The sequence below is a fragment of the Microcebus murinus genome, chromosome 8 (assembly GCF_040939455.1).
Source record: "Microcebus murinus isolate Inina chromosome 8, M.murinus_Inina_mat1.0, whole genome shotgun sequence".
Taxonomy (NCBI): Eukaryota; Metazoa; Chordata; class Mammalia; order Primates; family Cheirogaleidae; genus Microcebus; species Microcebus murinus.
The window spans coordinates 48167369-48185431 of record NC_134111.1 but is presented as its reverse complement, the minus strand read 5'-3'; the positions used below and the strand labels follow the sequence as shown (position 1 = coordinate 48185431).

The following is an 18063-nucleotide window of genomic DNA, read 5'->3' as shown; positions in this document are numbered from 1 at the left end:
TTTGAGGTTGCTGTGAGCTAGGCTGACATCACAGCACTCTAGCCCGAGCAACAGAGTGAGACTCTGTCTCAAAAAAAAGAGAAAAAATTTCTAGCTGTGGCAGCCTTGTGTGCAGTGTACAGTAAGCTTCCCAAGGTCACTACTTTGAGGGTGGCTTTTGGAAGTATAAACTGGTTTGCATTGCAGACATGTATAGTTTTGGAATTAGATCTGGATTTGAATCCTACGTTCACCATTTAGCTGCTGAATAACCTTTGAAGACTTGGTTTCCTCTTCTCTAAAACTGGGAGAGTAATACTTACCTCTTAGAGCTATTGGTTGTTCAGTTGGCTTAATTACAAAGCAAGCATTCAGGGAGTAATACTTACTTATTATTGGGGAGAAAGAACTCTATAGTTATCTAGTTGTAGCAGTCCTGTTTTTTGCTGCCATCAGTTTGAGAGTGGGTGGGAGAGTAGCAGTGAAATTGGGAAGGTTGGTACAGGCAGATGTGGACGTATACAGTAGTAACCAGTAGTGGTGTCTCCTGCGAGTTGCAAATCCATTACTCTATTTCTTTTTTAAAAATTTATTTCTTTTAAAAAATAAAAAAAGATCTCTGTCAGGCTGGAGTGCAGTGGCACAATCATAGCTCACCGCAGGCTGAAACTCCTGGGCTCAGCCTCCTGAGTAGTTGAGACTACAGGAGTGTGCCACCATGCCTCGCTAATTTTTTGTAATTTTAATCGAGACAGGATCTCACTCTTGCTCAGGCTGTTCTCAAACTCCTGAGCTCAAACAATCCTCCCGTCTCAGCCCCCTAGAATGCTAGGACAACAAGTGTGAGCCACCGTGCCTGGCCTATACATTTCTAATTGCAATTTATCCCTGTGCATTTTTCCCTCCAGTTATCAATCCATGTGGAGATCACAATGGGGGCTGTCAGCAGATCTGTGTGCTGAGCCACAGAACAGATAATGATGGTTTGGGTTACCGTTGCAAGTGCACATTTGGCTTCCAACTGGATAAGGATGGGCACAACTGCGTTGGTAAGAAATGTTTTGGACTTTTTTGACAGGCAGCACAGGTGTGTTTGTGTTCCTTCCTTTACAGAAGGAAGGAACTAACTGCCGCAGACTAACTGCTGCTCTTGGACTGGGTCAGCTCCTTGTCTGATATCTTCACAGCAAATCAGCTTTCTGTAGCCGACAGGTGTCTTCTTGGTAGGGACCACTTCTTTTATATTTAGAGCTGTATTTGGAGATGTAAATTTGGTTGCCTACACATCTATTCATACTTAGACAAATTTTTGCTCCCCAATGTTACTGTTTCTGGCTTATTATTATTCTAACTTATTCTAACTCAGAGAGATTGTTTTTTTTTTACTTTGTTAGGCAACCCTAGATTCAGAAAAATCAGCTCATTAAAAAAAACATGCACTACACTGTGTAATAATTTGGCTTTTAAATTCTTTTCTGTAATTTTTACCTTTGTCTTGGGCATCCTTCTTATATCTTTCAGATTTTCTGACATACAGTCACAGTCTCCTTCTTTCATTTTAAACATCACTTCTTACCTGTTTCCTTCATTCCTCCTCTTCCCTTCTTTCACTCCTTTAGTTCTTTTTATGTCTGGTTGCTGTTAATTCTTCTCTCTTTCTGGTCTTGATAACCTCAAAAACTACAGTAGGAAATTAAGTTGAGAATTTTGATGGAGTTACAGTGGAGTTTAGTTAATACTATTTTAGAAATTAAGCACATGGATATCGTTTTTTTCTGTAAATAAATATTAGAGGTAAATTTGTAGGAGGAAGATTCTAATACTTGTATCACCATCATAGTTACTTATCTTTTTTTCCTCCCCTCCATTATGTTTCAGAATTATATTTCACAATCGTAAAATTTGCTTTATGGACGTCAAAGTGATTTTACTGGAATTTTGGGGGGGGGGTATAGGAGCCATGCTGTGGCTGACCATTCATGCTGTGTCCCTCTTCCTACAGCTATTTCAAACTTCCTCATCTTTTCATCCCAATCGGCTGTTCGTGGGATCCCATTCACCTTGTCTACCCAGGAAGATGTCATGGTTCCAGTGACCGGGAGTCCTTCTTTCTTTGTTGGGATTGATTTTGATACCCGGAATAGCACTGTCTTTTTTTCAGATACATCAAAACACATGATTTTTAAACAGAAGATTGATGGCACAGGTGAGTGTGTGTTTTGCCTATTGTCAATAATAATGCTAATAATTTCCTCAGTGAAACTTTATATCCACTTCTTAAGCAGTCTTTTACTCAGCTTCTGAAATACTTTTAGATTGGGAAAAGAAACCAATTGCTTTTTTTAATGAATTAAGTTAAAACAAACTTTTGTTTATCTTCTAAATAAGTTACAAATGAGGATTATTTTAACAATTTCAAATATTAACATAAAAGGAATGTCAAGTGTATGGAAGCCATTAATAGATTAATTGAGTAGAAGCTATTCTGCACACTCAAGCAGCCAGATTGATTCCATGGGATGACCTCTCCTTAGGGATCCTGGAGTACCTAAATGCTAATGCTGGGCTTCAAATATTAATGACATTGGTAGGCAATATAACACAGCAACCAAGAGGGCCAGCTTTGGAGCTAGACTGCCTAATTTTCGATCCTGGCTTCTCACATTTCCTAGCTGTGCAACCTCGGGCAAGTTATCATTATAGCTGCTATCCATTAAAAAACATATTACTCCTCTTCCTTCTCCCCCAACACAGATCTGCTTTTGGGAGATGATTGCTTACCATTCCTTTAGTTGTTTCTTCTGTTGTTTGTCTCCATGTTTCTAAATGCTTTGTTTATACTATTTCTTAAGTTATCATTTTAGACGTTTACTTTCTTGTTATAGATGAGCATTTTGCTTTCTTATGTTCCTTTCTCTCCTCCAACTCCTCCTTTCCTCTCCTTGTACTCCCTGAAAGCTCGATTGTACTTAAATTAATACTAGGTGTTTATATTATTGATATGATATAAACATTGGTCACTGCTTAGCCAAGTAGGATTCAATACAATACAATTCTTGACAATTTTTGATTTTTTTCTGGAGTTGACAATTGCCATATTCATTTAATTACTTTTCTATATAAATATGATATATTTTCCCCAAATGTTCCAATAAATCTGTCAAATGCCTACCTGAAGGCAGCAAAGGACCTATAATTTTTTTACCCTTCTGGAGACCTCTATCGCCTGTTCCATTTCGGACTCGTTTCTCTCTGAACTCGGTGCACAGCTCTTGTCTTCTCACTTCCCTTTGGCGCCTTCCTGTGCTGCTTCTCCTGCTTGTGGCAGGCCATTTATTTCTTTTTGTAGATTTATTTCTTCATTTGCTGAAACACATTATATAATGTTAATAGCTTCCGAAGAAGGATAAGTAGGGTGGTATATATTTTGAGTCTTTTAATGTCTGAAAGTGTTTTGATCTTGACTGTTTGGCTGGGTATAAAGTTTTAGCTAGCAGGTAAATTTACCTTAGAAATTTGAAGACATTGCTCCAGTGACTACTAGCATCCAGGGGTGACAGTCCAATGCCGTTTTGAGTACCATTTCTATGTGTATGAGCTTTTTGTTTGCTGTTATTGCTATTTGGTTTTCATATTCCTCTACGTACTTTTCTTGTTATCCCTTTAATCTTGAGATTTATGTCCTATTCTGGGAAATTTTCATGCCTCCCTTTTTTTTTTTTTTCCTATTCTGTTTCTGTAATTCTTAATGGTTAAATGTTAGATTAATCACCTATTTTTTCTTACCTTTTCTAAATAAAAATTTTTAAAAAATTCATGACTACTCATGGCATCCTCTAGTTTTAATCTTTACCATTGTGTTCTACTTTCTGTGAGATTATTTTGCACTTTAGTTTTCAGCCTTTCTATTCAAGTTTTAATTCAATTTACAATTGAATTTGAATTTGAAGAGCCTTTTATTCTCTAATTATTCCTTTTTTCATAATAACCTGTTCTTATTTCATAAATTCAGTATTTTATTTCTCTGAAGATATTAATTACATTTAAGACATCTTTCTTTGTGTCTGTTTTATTTCAATTCCTTTTTCCTTTTGGTTTGTTTTCAACTTTCTCTTTCATGATGGAAGCTTTCTCCAGATGTTTGAGACCCTTGTTTGGCACTAAGGGCAAGGTTATCTAATCCTGACTGGAAGGTCTGTACGGTGGGTGGGGCTCTTCACTTGCAGTGCTTGAGGGGGTCAGGGGCTTGGTTGTTGGAGAGCTACCCAGTGTCAGTGAGTCATTTCTGGAGTTGGTCAATTTCTGTTTAGCAGATACCTCCATTCTCGTTCTTTGGGTAGGGGACAAGATCGGGGGAGCGGGCTGACTGTGTTCTGGGAGCAGGGCTGATACAAAGGAGCCGAGGGTTCTTCTGTTCTCTGCAGTCCTGTGTCCATCTTAGTTGTGCATTGTGCTCCGAGCCCACAGCCTTTGTGCTTCGGTCCCTCCAGAGAAGATCATCTCTGGTCCTTTAGAGGAGATAGACAGAGGGGAGTGACAAGATGCTAAGGATCTGCGAGCGACCTGGGAGTCTGCTGTTTATTCTGACTTTTAACTAAGCCCTTTGCCTTTCTCAGAACCAGCTGCCTCTGGGCATGCACGGGCTGAGGCTGCTGTATGTGTGTGTGTGTGTGTGTCCCCTCTGCTGGTACTTCGTTTGTAGCTTTCTCCTCGCATTAGAGAGTTACTGCTTCTCCAATCCCCTACTTCTTTGTGGAAATTGCTCATCTGCTGTTCTTTTACTGTCATGTAAGTACAGCTTGGGAGGAAGAGGAGATAAACACATGTGACTGGTCAATCTTCTATTTTGAACCAGAATTTATCTTTTTTGAGGATTAGAATTAGGTCCACAGAGCTTGGAGAAGTCCAGTCAAGCTTAGTTCTCATCAATATTTGATTTCTCAGTTGCATGCAGGCTAAGTCTCATGTAGGTGCTGCCACAGGTCAGCTTCGTTCTGTTCTGTGGATCGCAATTCTCATTGTTTTGATCAATTTCAAGTCCACATGCTGAGCAAGTTTCCTTTTAAAATATTCTTAAAGTCAGTGGTTAAACTCTCTATGTTGTGATGAGGGAGGCATTACATTATTCCGTTTCTCCAGGAAGTACACAGTATATGCAGAAAATGAGTTGTTAGTAATCAAGTTAACGACAAGATAATGAACGAAGCCATCGGGAACTCCCTTCATCAATCATCCCTTCTCTTCTCCAACCTCTCTTCTTGCACTGACTCTTTGGGAATGCTTGTCTCTCCCATCCTAAAAACATGCAGTCCACCCTGCACTCATGTTCCCCTCTAGTGACAACCTGTCTCCTTTCATTTAGTGGACAAGCTCCTTAACTGTCCCTCTGGTATCCAACATTGGTCCTCTTCTCCTTCTGCATGTCTAGGTGGACACCTCCATCCTATTTCTCACATGCTTTTGGGGAAAAGTGTGACCACTCACCACTTCCTTGGCACCCCTGTCCCCTGGTGATCACTGTGAACCACTCCCTCTGCTTTAGCTTCTCTCATTGACTCATTAATCTCCAGCCATGTTTCCAGACATGTGCAGTTCTCAATCTATCTCTCTGTCCTTCTCTTACACCTCCACTTTGCCATTTGCACCACAGGGAGCCTATGCTGTCATGCCGTCCTATGCAACCTCCATCCTAGCATCTATCATTCTTCACTTTTGCCTAATTGCCTCCTACTCTCTCACCACATCATTATAAATTACCTTGAGGGCAGTGTCCACACTTCTTCCCAGATGCTTTACTTTGCTTTGGCTCAGTTACCTCATCTGTAAAATAGGGACAACAATAATGCCTACTCGATTGAGTGGCTGTGAGGAATCCATGTAAAGTATTTGGTCCAGTTTCTGGCTCATAGTAAGTGCTCATTGAATATAAACTATACTTATTAATACTATTAGAAATATTATGTTTTCTAAATATCTAGTAGGTTTTGTAGTCCATAGAGGACTTTCTTTTCACTTTTTTTCTCTGTGCTGGTTTTACTTTAATTGAAAGCTAAGGTAGGAATGGCTGAGTGAAGACACCTAAAGAGATTATGAGCTTTTTTTTTCCATCAAAAGTTTACCTTTAAATGTGCAATAGGCTCCAAGACAATACTTCATTTTAGTTATAGGTGGCAAAAGATGTCATGGCAGGGAATCCAGGGTCACCATGGCCTCAGGTACAAGGAACAGCTTACTGTGTGCCAGATTTCTAAATTCCACCTTTGGCCTGGAGGCCCTTCCCCACACAGCCTTGGCTTTTAGCTTCTTGAGTTTCTCCTGTTCCTCTTTTTGTTTCTGCTTATCTTCCAAAGGCTCTTTTCACAATTTTATGAATAAATGAATGGAAAAGGCACTAGAATTTTTTTTCCAACTGTAAGAGAGGTGTGATTGTTTATTTTGATTCAGATTTCCTCTTAACGAAAAAAAAAAAAAGAGGAAAAAAAGGCATCAAAATTTCAATAAAAGGAAAGTGGGCTTTTTCTCCTGTACCCAGTTTTGGTTTTCTTTCTGGTATCCTTTGCTGGTCTTTTTGAAACTTGGCAACTTTGTGGCTGGGAAAGATAACCTCAGGGTTACCCTGCCGGTCGTACCTGCCGGTGTCAGCTTATCAGAGCCGTCTCTGGGTGTTAGTAGGTGAACTCAGGTATCTCCTCTTCAGATGTTCTGCAATGAGAAATATTTCTTTGGAAAGTTGAACAAGGCTGTAAATCTGGGCCATACCACTCCTGGTCCTACTTATCAGTATTATATCTATTCTTCGAAATCCAAAGTTTGGGTAATGGATACATTCTAGGTTTATCTCATGCTTTTGCTCAGCAGTTTGCAATTTTTAAAAAAAGATTTCCACGTGTTACTGAAATATGCTCTTAACTGTGCTACAAACTTTAAATATACAGTAGTAGGAAAATGTATGTCATATAAAGTATGGTTAGTTGAAACCATGTCCATATATTAACTTATAGGAAGAGAAACTCTGGTAGCCAACAGGGTGGAAAATGTTGAAAGCTTGGCCTTTGATTGGATTTCAAGGAATCTCTATTGGACAGACTCTCATTTCAAGACTGTCAGTGTCATGAAGCTAGGGGATAAATGGAGACGCACAATAGTTCGGTATTTAAATAACCCACGATCAATAGTCATTCATCCTCTTGCTGGGTAAGTGTGTTCATGTTTTCCTAAGAACTTGAAACGTTTTTGTCTTTACAGTCACTGAAAAGTGATGCCATAAGGATTTGGCAAGTTCAGCATATATAAGATTGAATTATATAATTTGAAATCATCTTAAATTTTATCCCTTTATGATAAACTTCAGTAATCACTTTATATTTTTCAAAAAACTTTATTCTGGGGGAGAGGGTTAAATAATAATAAAGTAAATTTAAAAAAATTTATTATAAGTTTTGGTTTTCCCAGTCTTCACTGATGTGTATGGTTTTTTTTGTTGTTGTTGTTTTTCCACAATTGTAGAGGACCAAAGCAATATGATACAGATTTAGTAGGGAAGGACTCAAATTCTTTCCCTGTTTTAATTTATTGATAGAAAGTTTAGCAAAACTTGCTTAATCATTCGGTACTTTTCATTGTAAAAAGTTTTACCAAAAAGTTTCATGCTTTGCCATTCTATAATTGGGGCCAGATAAGAAAAGATGAAACAGTTCATAATATTCCTCTTTGGTTCTTATATTTCTTATTTAAACATGCTCGTTTAGAACAAGTCTGAGCTATGAGGTTGTATTTGAATGGAATAACTAAAAAGATGGCTGGTTCACTCAGAGCACATAGTGTGCTCTTTACATATATAATGTTATCTACTCCCAAAACTAGTTTGTGAGGGAGGTGTGTATAATACACATTTTCAAGATAATGAATCTGTGTCTCCATGAGATAAAGTGGTAGTGGATGGGCCCCAAACTATTTAGACACAGTCAGCATTTGAATTCAGTCCTGTCCAACTCTAATGCCTGTGTGCCCAACATAGTCCTTTTGCTGCCTCTAGAGTGTCTGCTTTTATTTTCTCTTTGTAACCCGAATTAAAAAAAACATATTTTGAAACTGCTGACATTATTGATAAGAAATTCTATTGCCCTATGGAGAGTTAAAACAGTTGATTTTCTAATGAATTTATTTTAACACAAATCTCTGCCATTTGGTTTTGAAAAGCTACTAAATTCTGTTCCTAATGACTGACTCCTTCATTTGAAGTGATGTAAAGCGATTACATTTTAGAAAGTTAAATTTTGGAAAAGACTAATTTTGATTCTTTGCCTTTTCTCATTCCTTAGAATGTAAAAAATATCTTGGTAAGATATTGACCCTGGATGTTTAATCCAGAGAGAAAGAGAGAGACTAAAATCTGTTCTTTCGGTCGTGGTTTATTATTTTACTTCAACAACATGGAGTTAATTCAGGTTAATGTGTAACCTGAATTGTGTCTTTTTAAATCTGTTGGGTGAAAATGGTTTTAGGTCCTAAAGTCTAGGACAGTGGTTCTCTGCTTTGGACACCCATTTTAATGCTATTTGTATTTGTGATTGTGGTTGCATGTTGATAACTTAATATCTCTATGTCATGCTGTTTGTCATAATGTTAACTTCCTTGATTTATTATCTCTTTTTCTAGGTATATATTCTTCACTGATTGGTTCCGTCCTGCTAAAATTTTGAGAGCATGGAGTGATGGATCTCACCTTTTGCCTATAGTAAACACTACTCTTGGGTGGCCCAATGGCTTGGCCATTGACTGGGGGTAAGTAGGAACCATCTGTATTCCCGAGTTCCCTCTTACTGTGGAACACACATAAGACAGGCTGGGTCATATGATGGAGGAAGGAAATTGGTATACTTGCCCTCAGAAATTACTGTTGATATGAGAAGGATGTTGAATGTTATTATTATACAAGGAACACATAGTTGGCTAGCTACTGCTGGGATGAAAGCTAATGCATTTATGAATACTCTGAATAAATTACTAGAGGAAGCACAATGACAGGGTTAAGTCAAAATGAAGGAGGTGGGTCCCAAACCCCATTAGAAGTACCATACAGATTTGATGAAAGGCAGTCTGTATGTCTGGAGTATAGTAAATCGTTGGAGTCAATCAGCAGGTGCACAGTTGCTCATATGTACTTTGGGAGATTTTTTAAAGGATAAGGTGCAGTTCTCAAAAACTTGATGATTTATCTAGGAATGTAGGAAAAGGAATAGGGTAAATAAGATTATAAATATGATAATGCCAAATTAATTTATGGGAGAGAAAAAGTGAAGAAATATATTTAACCTTTTAAACATAAATTACTACTGGTATTTTTCGTACCTTGTTGATTTCACAAGGAGAAAAATAAAATTCTTAATTGAAAGCCATATCATGAAATTAGCTGTATCTTTCTGGGGGGCATAAAGCTGTTAAATTTTTAATGAATATATACTAAGTTTTTAAGACTTTGTTTATTAAATATGTCAAGTGAGCCTACAGTTTTTGAATGCCTTCAGTGCTGTGCAAGTTTGTGCTGTGCAAGTTTGTGGATAACAGATAACTATTTTATTGTTTTAGTGCTTCACGATTATACTGGATAGACGCCTTTTTTGATAGAATTGAGCACAGCAACTTTGATGGTTTAGATAGAAAAAGACTGGGCCACATACAGCAGATGACACATCCATTTGGACTTACCATCTTTAAAGGTATGTTTTGAAGCAATAAAAATACGTGCTGTTTTCATAGTTTGCAAGTTGCAATAGTAAACTCATCCTCATCTGGCATTCTCACAATTTCAGAAAAACTGTTCACTTTAAAATAAGAAGTAATAAAATGATAGTGTTATATATAGACAAAATATTTGGTTGGTTGATGGAAGTATTTCACTTTTAGAGTGTTGTTTTTCTTTTCAACACATTTAGATAATACTATTGACAATTTACATGGATATAGCACTCTGTAGATTACACATACACAGTTCAACATCCTGAGTACTCAGTTATATAAATATCACATGAAGAAATAGTAAATTATTGCCTTCATTTTCAAGAATAAAATATAGTAACTGTTGTATCATTTTATTGTTCTCTCATGTTCCTAAGAATCCCATCAGAATCCTTGTGGAGAAACAGTTATGCATATTTATCACCTATATATTCACTAATGACTGTTGAAGGTTTTTCGTTAAAATGTTGGATTACCGTCATCATCTTTGCTAACAGAAAGTGTTCGGTTATGGCTTACGAAGAACAATGAGACATAATTGTTTTCTCATCAACCTTTCCAAATAATTTCATGCTACTAGTAAAGATTGCTGGGAAGCATGGACTGCTGAGAAGCTGCAGTCATGTGATCACAGCCAGCGGTGGCCTTTCTTCCCTCACTTTCCCTTTAAGTACAGATGCACCACTGTGAGTTTGAGTTGCTGGGAATAAGACTATAGCCTGGGATCATGAAACAGGTGGTTTGTTTAGACTTGAAAACGGGGTCTCTGTGAATCAATAGGTAGCTTGTATGCCAGGCCCAGAGGGTGAGGAGAGACTGTCTTGCTTGACAAACCATAATTAGTCCAGTTACAGTAGTCACTTTTTGAATCGGGTTACCAAACAACCTATGTCTATGCTAGTTGCCCCTGTTTGAAACCTCCTGCACTAGACATTGACTATAAATCAAAGACTTTCTCATGCACATTGAGTGTGAAATTAATGGTAAGAATATTGCATATTTCATTCTGCTGTCTGTTTATCTGTGAAGGAGTGTGTAGTGTTTAGAAATGTTTTTAAAATGCTCTTGTCAGATTTTTGATGAGTTAATTATAAATACTCTACCCTCCCCCACACATTTACTCCCCTTACACTAATGATGTCAGACCCATGCTATTTGCTGTTTCATAGAAACATTATAAGAATGTTAAATTTTCGGTACTCTGTGCTGGAATGTTTTGGGATTGAACAAAAATGAAGTTTCAGTAAGTATGTTTTGGTTTCATCAGCATTAAAACAAATGAATTGAATATCCCTGAGAGCAACACAACATTCCACAAATAATTATAACAATAATGATAGTGATAATAATTAGTTTCTTTCAACTCTGCCATTGATTGTGAATTTCTTGTGGAAAGTTCTTTTATTGTGTAACACCATAGAAATTACGCACCTTTTTAGTGAAGGGCTAGATCTGTGTGTAACACACAAGGACAGAAACTACTGAAGTCCATATCTGTTTAAGTATGTTAAGAAACCTTCATGAGCAGTGGAACTGAGATTGGCAGTCCATAGTTAAAAGATATCGTGAGTCCAATTATTGATTAGCCATCTATTAGACCACAGATAAGGAAAACCAGTCTAATGATAAAATTTGTGACATCTTAAGCATTTTCTGACTAATTGTGATTTCTAGTTAGTTAAACTATTGTTAAAGAGAAAATCCATTACTTCCCTGTTTCAGTCATTAGTGTGAAATGGACATAATTAAATTTTTGCTGTTTAAAATATTACATTGTGTCTCTTACCATTCTGAGAAGCGTGAACATTATTGTATACATGTACAACTTGTGTTGACATTTTTTATTGATCCCCAATCATACACTGAAAGTTCCTTTTTGGACTAGACATATACTTTTACTTCTCAATAGCTTCTCATTAAAGTTGAGTATTTAAAAAAATTGTGTTCTCATTAAGACATAGAATACGGAATGTTTGTCCTGGAAGGGATCTCGAAGATGAGTTAGTCTATTTCCTTGAAACAGTTAAGTATTTGCCTGAGAGCAGGCAACAGGTTAATTCTTTAGTTGGGATAAGAGCTCAGACTTACGAGGTCTCATCTCACAGTCTATTGAATAATCCTAAGATTCTTATATTACTACCTATGGAAGACTAAACCTAATTGTTACTAAATGCCATCATAAAACTCCATATGTGCTTGCCTGAATCTGAACCCAGGTATTATTAAAATACAGGCTTCGAAAGAACATTTCTAGAGAGTATCACGTTATGGAAAATGGTTATATAAAGATATTGGAGACATTTATGGGCGAAGATTCTCACATTTGCAGGAAGCATTACAAACCGATTGCATTTTCCTAAGTGATTTATTTATAAGTGAGTTGCAACTGAATATATTCCTCACCCATGTTTCTTCTTAGAGCATGTATTTTTTTCTGATTGGAGACTGAATGCTATTATTCGAGTCAGGAAAACAGATGGTGGAGATGTGACAGTTATCAGAAGTGGCATCAGTCGTCCACTGCATGTGAAATCGTATGATATCAGCATCCAGACTGGTGAGTGGGATTACTAAGTTTTTTTATATGGGTGAATTTATTTGATATCGTGGCTCTTCTCTTTAAGTACTTATTTGATATAGCTTCCGGTAGTTTTATACTCTTTCTCCCACATAATTTAATAGTGTAAGACTGTAAATCTCTGTTCAATACCACTAACCCTAAAAGCGTTATGGGGGAAAACATTTTAAGCTTGTATCTAAATGGAATGTTATATTTGGCAGGCTGATTTCTAAGAGGAAGCTAATTTTTAGTACTGGGTCTGAAAAATGTTCTTTTCCATTTGTCTTTCTTCACACATGAAACCTGTGATCAACCCAGTGGGAAGATGCATAATTTACTACCTTGGTGCTTTGCTTATGCAGGTTCTAACTCCTGCAATCAACCGACCCACCCCAATGGTGACTGCAGCCACTTCTGCTTCCCGGTGCCGAATTTCCAGCGGGTGTGTGGGTGCCCCTATGGAATGAGGCTTGCTTCCAATCACTTGACATGCGAGGGTGATGCAACCAATGAGCCACCCACGGAGGGGTGTGGCTCATTTTCCTTCTCCTGTAACAATGGCAGATGCGTGCCCAGTTACTACCGCTGTGATGGATACGATGACTGTCATGATAACAGTGATGAGCTTCAATGCAACACTTTTAGTAAGTAGCTATTATGCACTGGAGATATTTTCTGGGGTGAATAGAATAGAGTTCTACTGGTGGTCTTCTAAAAGAATGAATAAAAGCTTGGAATATTTATATGGAAAATATGTTTTAGAATTTTAAATTTTTCTTTTTTTGAAACAGGAGTCATAGCCTTTGAAAATCTCCTGTGTTAGATTCTTTTTCCCCCCACTTTGGAGTAAAGTATTGCATTAATATTTAAAAAAAATAAAAATAGAGGACAGTTGAAATCTCAGAAATCTCTATCAAAGTGAGATTAATAGTAATGATACCTGTCTTTTTGTAGAGAAAGAAGAATAACAGATTTGAAAAACGAAAGGCCCACTTGTACATTTTTCTGAAATTTCTAAAATTTCCAACTTTTTATACATTTTCTTCTTGTTTCTAAGAACATATATTTTTACCCGAATATTTTTCATGTGACACATTTTCAGGATCTCTGTAGTCTGGACTTGAAATTGTGATGAAAAGGAAATACAGCTTAGAAATTAGGGTCACTCCAGCTAGAGCTTGAATCTTAGGCAGATTCTTAAATCTCTCAGAGCCTCAATTTCCTTTTCTATAAAATATAGATAATTATATGTACTTCATTAGTGTTCTTATGAGGATTTAGAAAAGTGCCTAATATATGATCAATGCTAAATTTCAGGCAATAATAATAATGATGATGATGATGGCATCACTTGATGCTCATTTCTCCTTATTTTGTGTGATGCTCCCACTGAAAAAGGAGAAGAACCGGGCCTTTCCAAGGCTTAAAAAGGCTGTAAAAACAAATGTCTTCATGACTAGTGTGTTACTGTTATAGATCAGACCTGTTCACCTTCGGCGTTCACCTGTGGCCATGGAGGAGGGTGCATCCCTGCATCCTGGCGCTGTGACAAGCGCAAAGACTGTGTGGATGGCAGTGATGAGCAGGACTGCCCCACAGCAGCACCGGTTTCCTGCCGTGAGTCCTACTTCACCTGTGATAATAACTACTGTATCCCAAGGGACTGGCTCTGCGACACAGACAATGATTGTGGGGATGGATCTGATGAGAAGAACTGCAGTAAGTTTTGAACTGGTTTCTCTTGGTTGATCAGCCTAGTAAATAGATTAGAACAACCAAATGGCCATATAATCTTCCTTCTAAGGCTCACTTAATTTTAATTGCATCTTAGGCCCTTCCATTCCACTTGTCAGTCTCTATATCAATAGACATGTGCCTGCACATGAGGCTCTTAGAGCCATCGTGCAAATATTGAGTTGTATGGAAAGAACGAGGACTGTCTCTGATGCCAAATATCCAGATAGAAACTGAAAAAACAAAAATTTCTCCACAATCTATTCAGATACTCTATTGGTTTTTCTTTTTATATGACGCAGGCAAAAAGGCAATAGAATAAAGAGGCACAGAAAACTCAAATTTCCTTTAAACTCACCCACCTGCTTTTCAGTTCTGCTACCATATCTGATTTCCTTTAGGTTGTTGTTTATTTTCCTGTATTCAGTATTCGATAATTGTTTAAGATGGAGCAAAGTTCCCCGGACTAAGTTCTAGCCCCAGTTGCATGACTAGGCAAGTCACTTCTGGAATAGATGATCTCGAAGATCCGTTCTATTTTTCACATTCTATCAACCTCTAATGTAATTTCATGTTGCGGATGGGGCAGACAGCACTTGAGTCCAAGGCTGTGGTCTTAACAGCAAGGTAGGACCCTGGTTTTTAGAATTGTTCTGTTGATCTGTTTACATGCTGTTGCCACTAGGCATGTGGGTCATGCTGACCAGGCTGCCCAATTGAGCTCCATTGCTTGGCTTTGGACTAGAGTCATGGACTTCACAGTATTCATGAGATGGTAGTCAGTCCCAGTCTAAACACATGATCTTTACTTTCTAAACATGGTCTATTTTTCAAGGTGTAATCGCAGTTTCTGACTCTGCCCTGTAATCTTTTTATTCTGCATACAAAAAGTTTGTTTTGTTGCTGGGCTGACTTTGATGATCTGGCTGTTTTGAAAGAATTTTGAACACATGTACAACTGAGATAACTAATGTAGCTACTTAGCCTTTTTCAGTTAGGTTCTGGTACACATTGAACCAGAAATAAACTTGTTTGGTTTTGTTTTCGGATGGCATTAGACTTGACAGAGACATGCCAACCCATTCAGTTTACTTGCCCCGACCATCGATGTATCGACATATCTTATGTCTGTGATGGAGATAAGGACTGTGTTGATGGATCTGATGAGGTTGGTTGTGGTAAGTGCATTACTTTATTTTTATTCGTAATGTATAGAAAAATCTCAGTGTTTAGTCATTTTCTCTCTGAGCAAATTTCTGATGCTTTTCTGTTTCATTCTTAGTATTAAACTGCACTGCTTCTCAATTCAAGTGTGCCAATGGGCATAAATGCATTAACTACATAAATCGCTGTGATGGTGTTTTTGACTGCAGTGACAACTCTGATGAGGCAGGCTGTCGTAAGTACCACATCCCCAGCATGTTTTAGACAAAGGGGCCATGTTGTTTTTACCAGTATTGATATTACCACAACCCTAACCCTAACCCAGACAAACTAGGGGAAAGGCAGCCTGAATTACAAAATTTTCTCAAAATATTTATTGCATGCATTATTGAACATACAGTAGTACTGACTATATATTACCAAATAATTATGTACAATTCAGCAAATCAAGTGGTTACATAAATGGGCACTTCAAATAGTCTCTTTGGTAGGTTAAATATGTCTTAGATATTTTTGTTCTAGCTTTTAATTTTTGCTAAGACATTCCAAATTAGTGGGTTTAAACTTTTGAGGCTTTACTGTATAGCAGCAGTCCCCAACATTTTTTGGTTCCAGGAACTGGTTTCATGGAAGACAATTTTCAATTTTTCCAAAGATGGGGGGGTAGGGGGGATGGTTTGAGGATGGTTCGAGTGCATTATATTTATTGTGCACTTCTATGATTATTACATTGTAATATATAATGAAATAATTATACAGCTTACCATAATGGACAATCAGTGGGAGACCTGAGCTTGCTTTCCTGCAACTAATGCCACCACTGATAGGAGGCAGACCTCAGGCTGTAATGCAAGTGATGGGGAGCAGCTCTAAATATAGATGAAGCTTTACTCACTTGCCCACTGCTTACTTCCTGCTGTGTGGCCAGTTCCTAACAGGCCATGGACCTGGGGATTGGTGACTGCAGCTGTATAGAAAGATATTTTACTGTTTTTTTTTTTTTTTTTTTTAAATCTCAATAGAGAGGTCAAACCATGCTAATGAAATGGCACAGAGCTGTATCTGCTATTGACTCTGATAAATTCATTCTTTGTGTTATTATTTGTTGACTACTGTCCTTAGAGTTTGGTATGGGAGATTATAGAAAGCAAGAGACAGTTAAAGCAAAGTAGACAGTTACAAGTGTCTTAGAAATAGTACAGATAAAATTCTGTAGAGGCTCAGAGAAAGGAAATTCCTTGTAGTTGGAGGATTCAAGTAGGACTTTATACAATAAAATCTGATGGACCTGTAATCTTCATAGGCTGGGGACCTTAATCATGTGGTTCTTTATTCCCCACTTCTTATGTTAAATTAATTTTATATTTATAAAAAGTCATCAGTGAGTTGGTCATTTGTTTGAATGATGGTGTTTCAGACCACAAAAAGTAGATTTTCATCAGTTCTCCTTCTGAATCAGAAAGGGAGTGTGTAAATCTACAGATTAAAAGTTAAATAAAATGCTTATACTTTACAGTTTGCACAGCACCCCCAAATTTCTAATTACTAATTTTCCCATTTTACATTGAAAACGTGGAATTCTGTGATCTGAGGTTGAACTGTCAGTTGCTACTGATTTGCTGTGCCTTGTAAGGTCCCTGGGAGGGAGCTTGGATTTACCCCTGTAAAATAGGGAAGCAATTTTTACCTATCTCTCAAAGAGTGCCTGATTAATAGTGGAACGTTTGCAAATAATTAAGCATTTACTGTCATCTTTAGTTTACTTAATGTGTGCTGATGTCATTGGATACAATTCATTTGAAAGAAAATTATAATACCCAAATATATGATATTAAACACATTCAAAGTAACCATAGCTATTCAAGCTCTTGAAATGCTCTGATTCTTTCTTAGAGGGAAATTTTATTATTTCTCTCTAAGAGAAATATTATTAATATCAATATTATTATTATCAATTTTATTATTGAATCTGCAATTGAATGAATATTGTTCTTTTGACCCAGGTACTGGGGCAAAAGTTGTGCATCCTGTACGTAGGTTGTTGTCAGATCTACTAGTCAAGCACAGAAATATTTCTACATACCACAATATGGGAGAAGAACCTATATTATTTTATCCTTCAATATTAATTTTGTTATAGTCATTATTATAAACCTACTATTGATCCAAAGTCATTTCCCCTGACTCTAGGCTATACAAGGGATTATTAATTGCACTCACACGCTCATTTCTTCCCACTCTTTTCTTCTAGCAACTAGACCTCCTGGGATGTGCCACTCTGATGAATTTCAGTGCCAAGAAGATGGTTCATGCATCCCAAACACCTGGGAGTGTGATAGGATTTCAGACTGCCCCTCTGGGTCTGATGAGCACAATGGCTGTGTCCCCAAGACTTGCCCTTCATCCCATTTCCTCTGTGACAACGGAAACTGTGTCTACAAGGAGTGGGTCTGTGATGAGGACAATGACTGCGGGGATAGGAGTGATGAGAAGGACTGCCCTACTGAGGCCTTTCACTGTCTCAGTTGGCAGTGGCAGTGTCCCGGCCATAACCTCTGTGTGAATCTGAGCGCAGTGTGTAACAACGTCTTTGACTGCCCCAATGGGACAGATGAGTCCCCACTTTGCAGTAAGTTTCCCGGCCATAGTTTAATGGCCATAAACTCATTTTGAGCAGTAGCCTTGTGTGTATAACCATTGTCACAGTCACTGTATAGCTTTTTAGGGAGGAGTTTCAGTTCCTCTATGCGTTCAAATCTGTGTAGGTATAACCATAATTGAATTCAAACAAATCACCACTGGATAATATTTCTCATTAAATCATTTGCACTTGATTATGTGTTTTTCAATTCTTTTTATGTCATTATTTAGAAAAATGAGACTAAATG

At 37.5% G+C, this 18063-nt stretch overlaps 1 protein-coding gene across 1 annotated transcript in view; it reads left to right on the top strand.

Moving 5' to 3' along the window:
* LRP2 (LDL receptor related protein 2) overlaps positions 1–18063 on the top strand; it is a 188309-nt gene that overhangs the window by 77396 nt on the left and 92850 nt on the right. The window contains exons 15-25 of the mRNA XM_012781883.3: positions 888–1028; positions 1982–2185; positions 6981–7173; positions 8638–8763; positions 9568–9698; positions 12137–12274; positions 12640–12921; positions 13754–13996; positions 15070–15189; positions 15294–15410; positions 17427–17804. Coding sequence (XP_012637337.2) covers positions 888–1028; positions 1982–2185; positions 6981–7173; positions 8638–8763; positions 9568–9698; positions 12137–12274; positions 12640–12921; positions 13754–13996; positions 15070–15189; positions 15294–15410; positions 17427–17804 — 2073 coding nt within the window. The remainder of the gene's footprint in view (positions 1–887; positions 1029–1981; positions 2186–6980; positions 7174–8637; positions 8764–9567; positions 9699–12136; positions 12275–12639; positions 12922–13753; positions 13997–15069; positions 15190–15293; positions 15411–17426; positions 17805–18063) is intronic.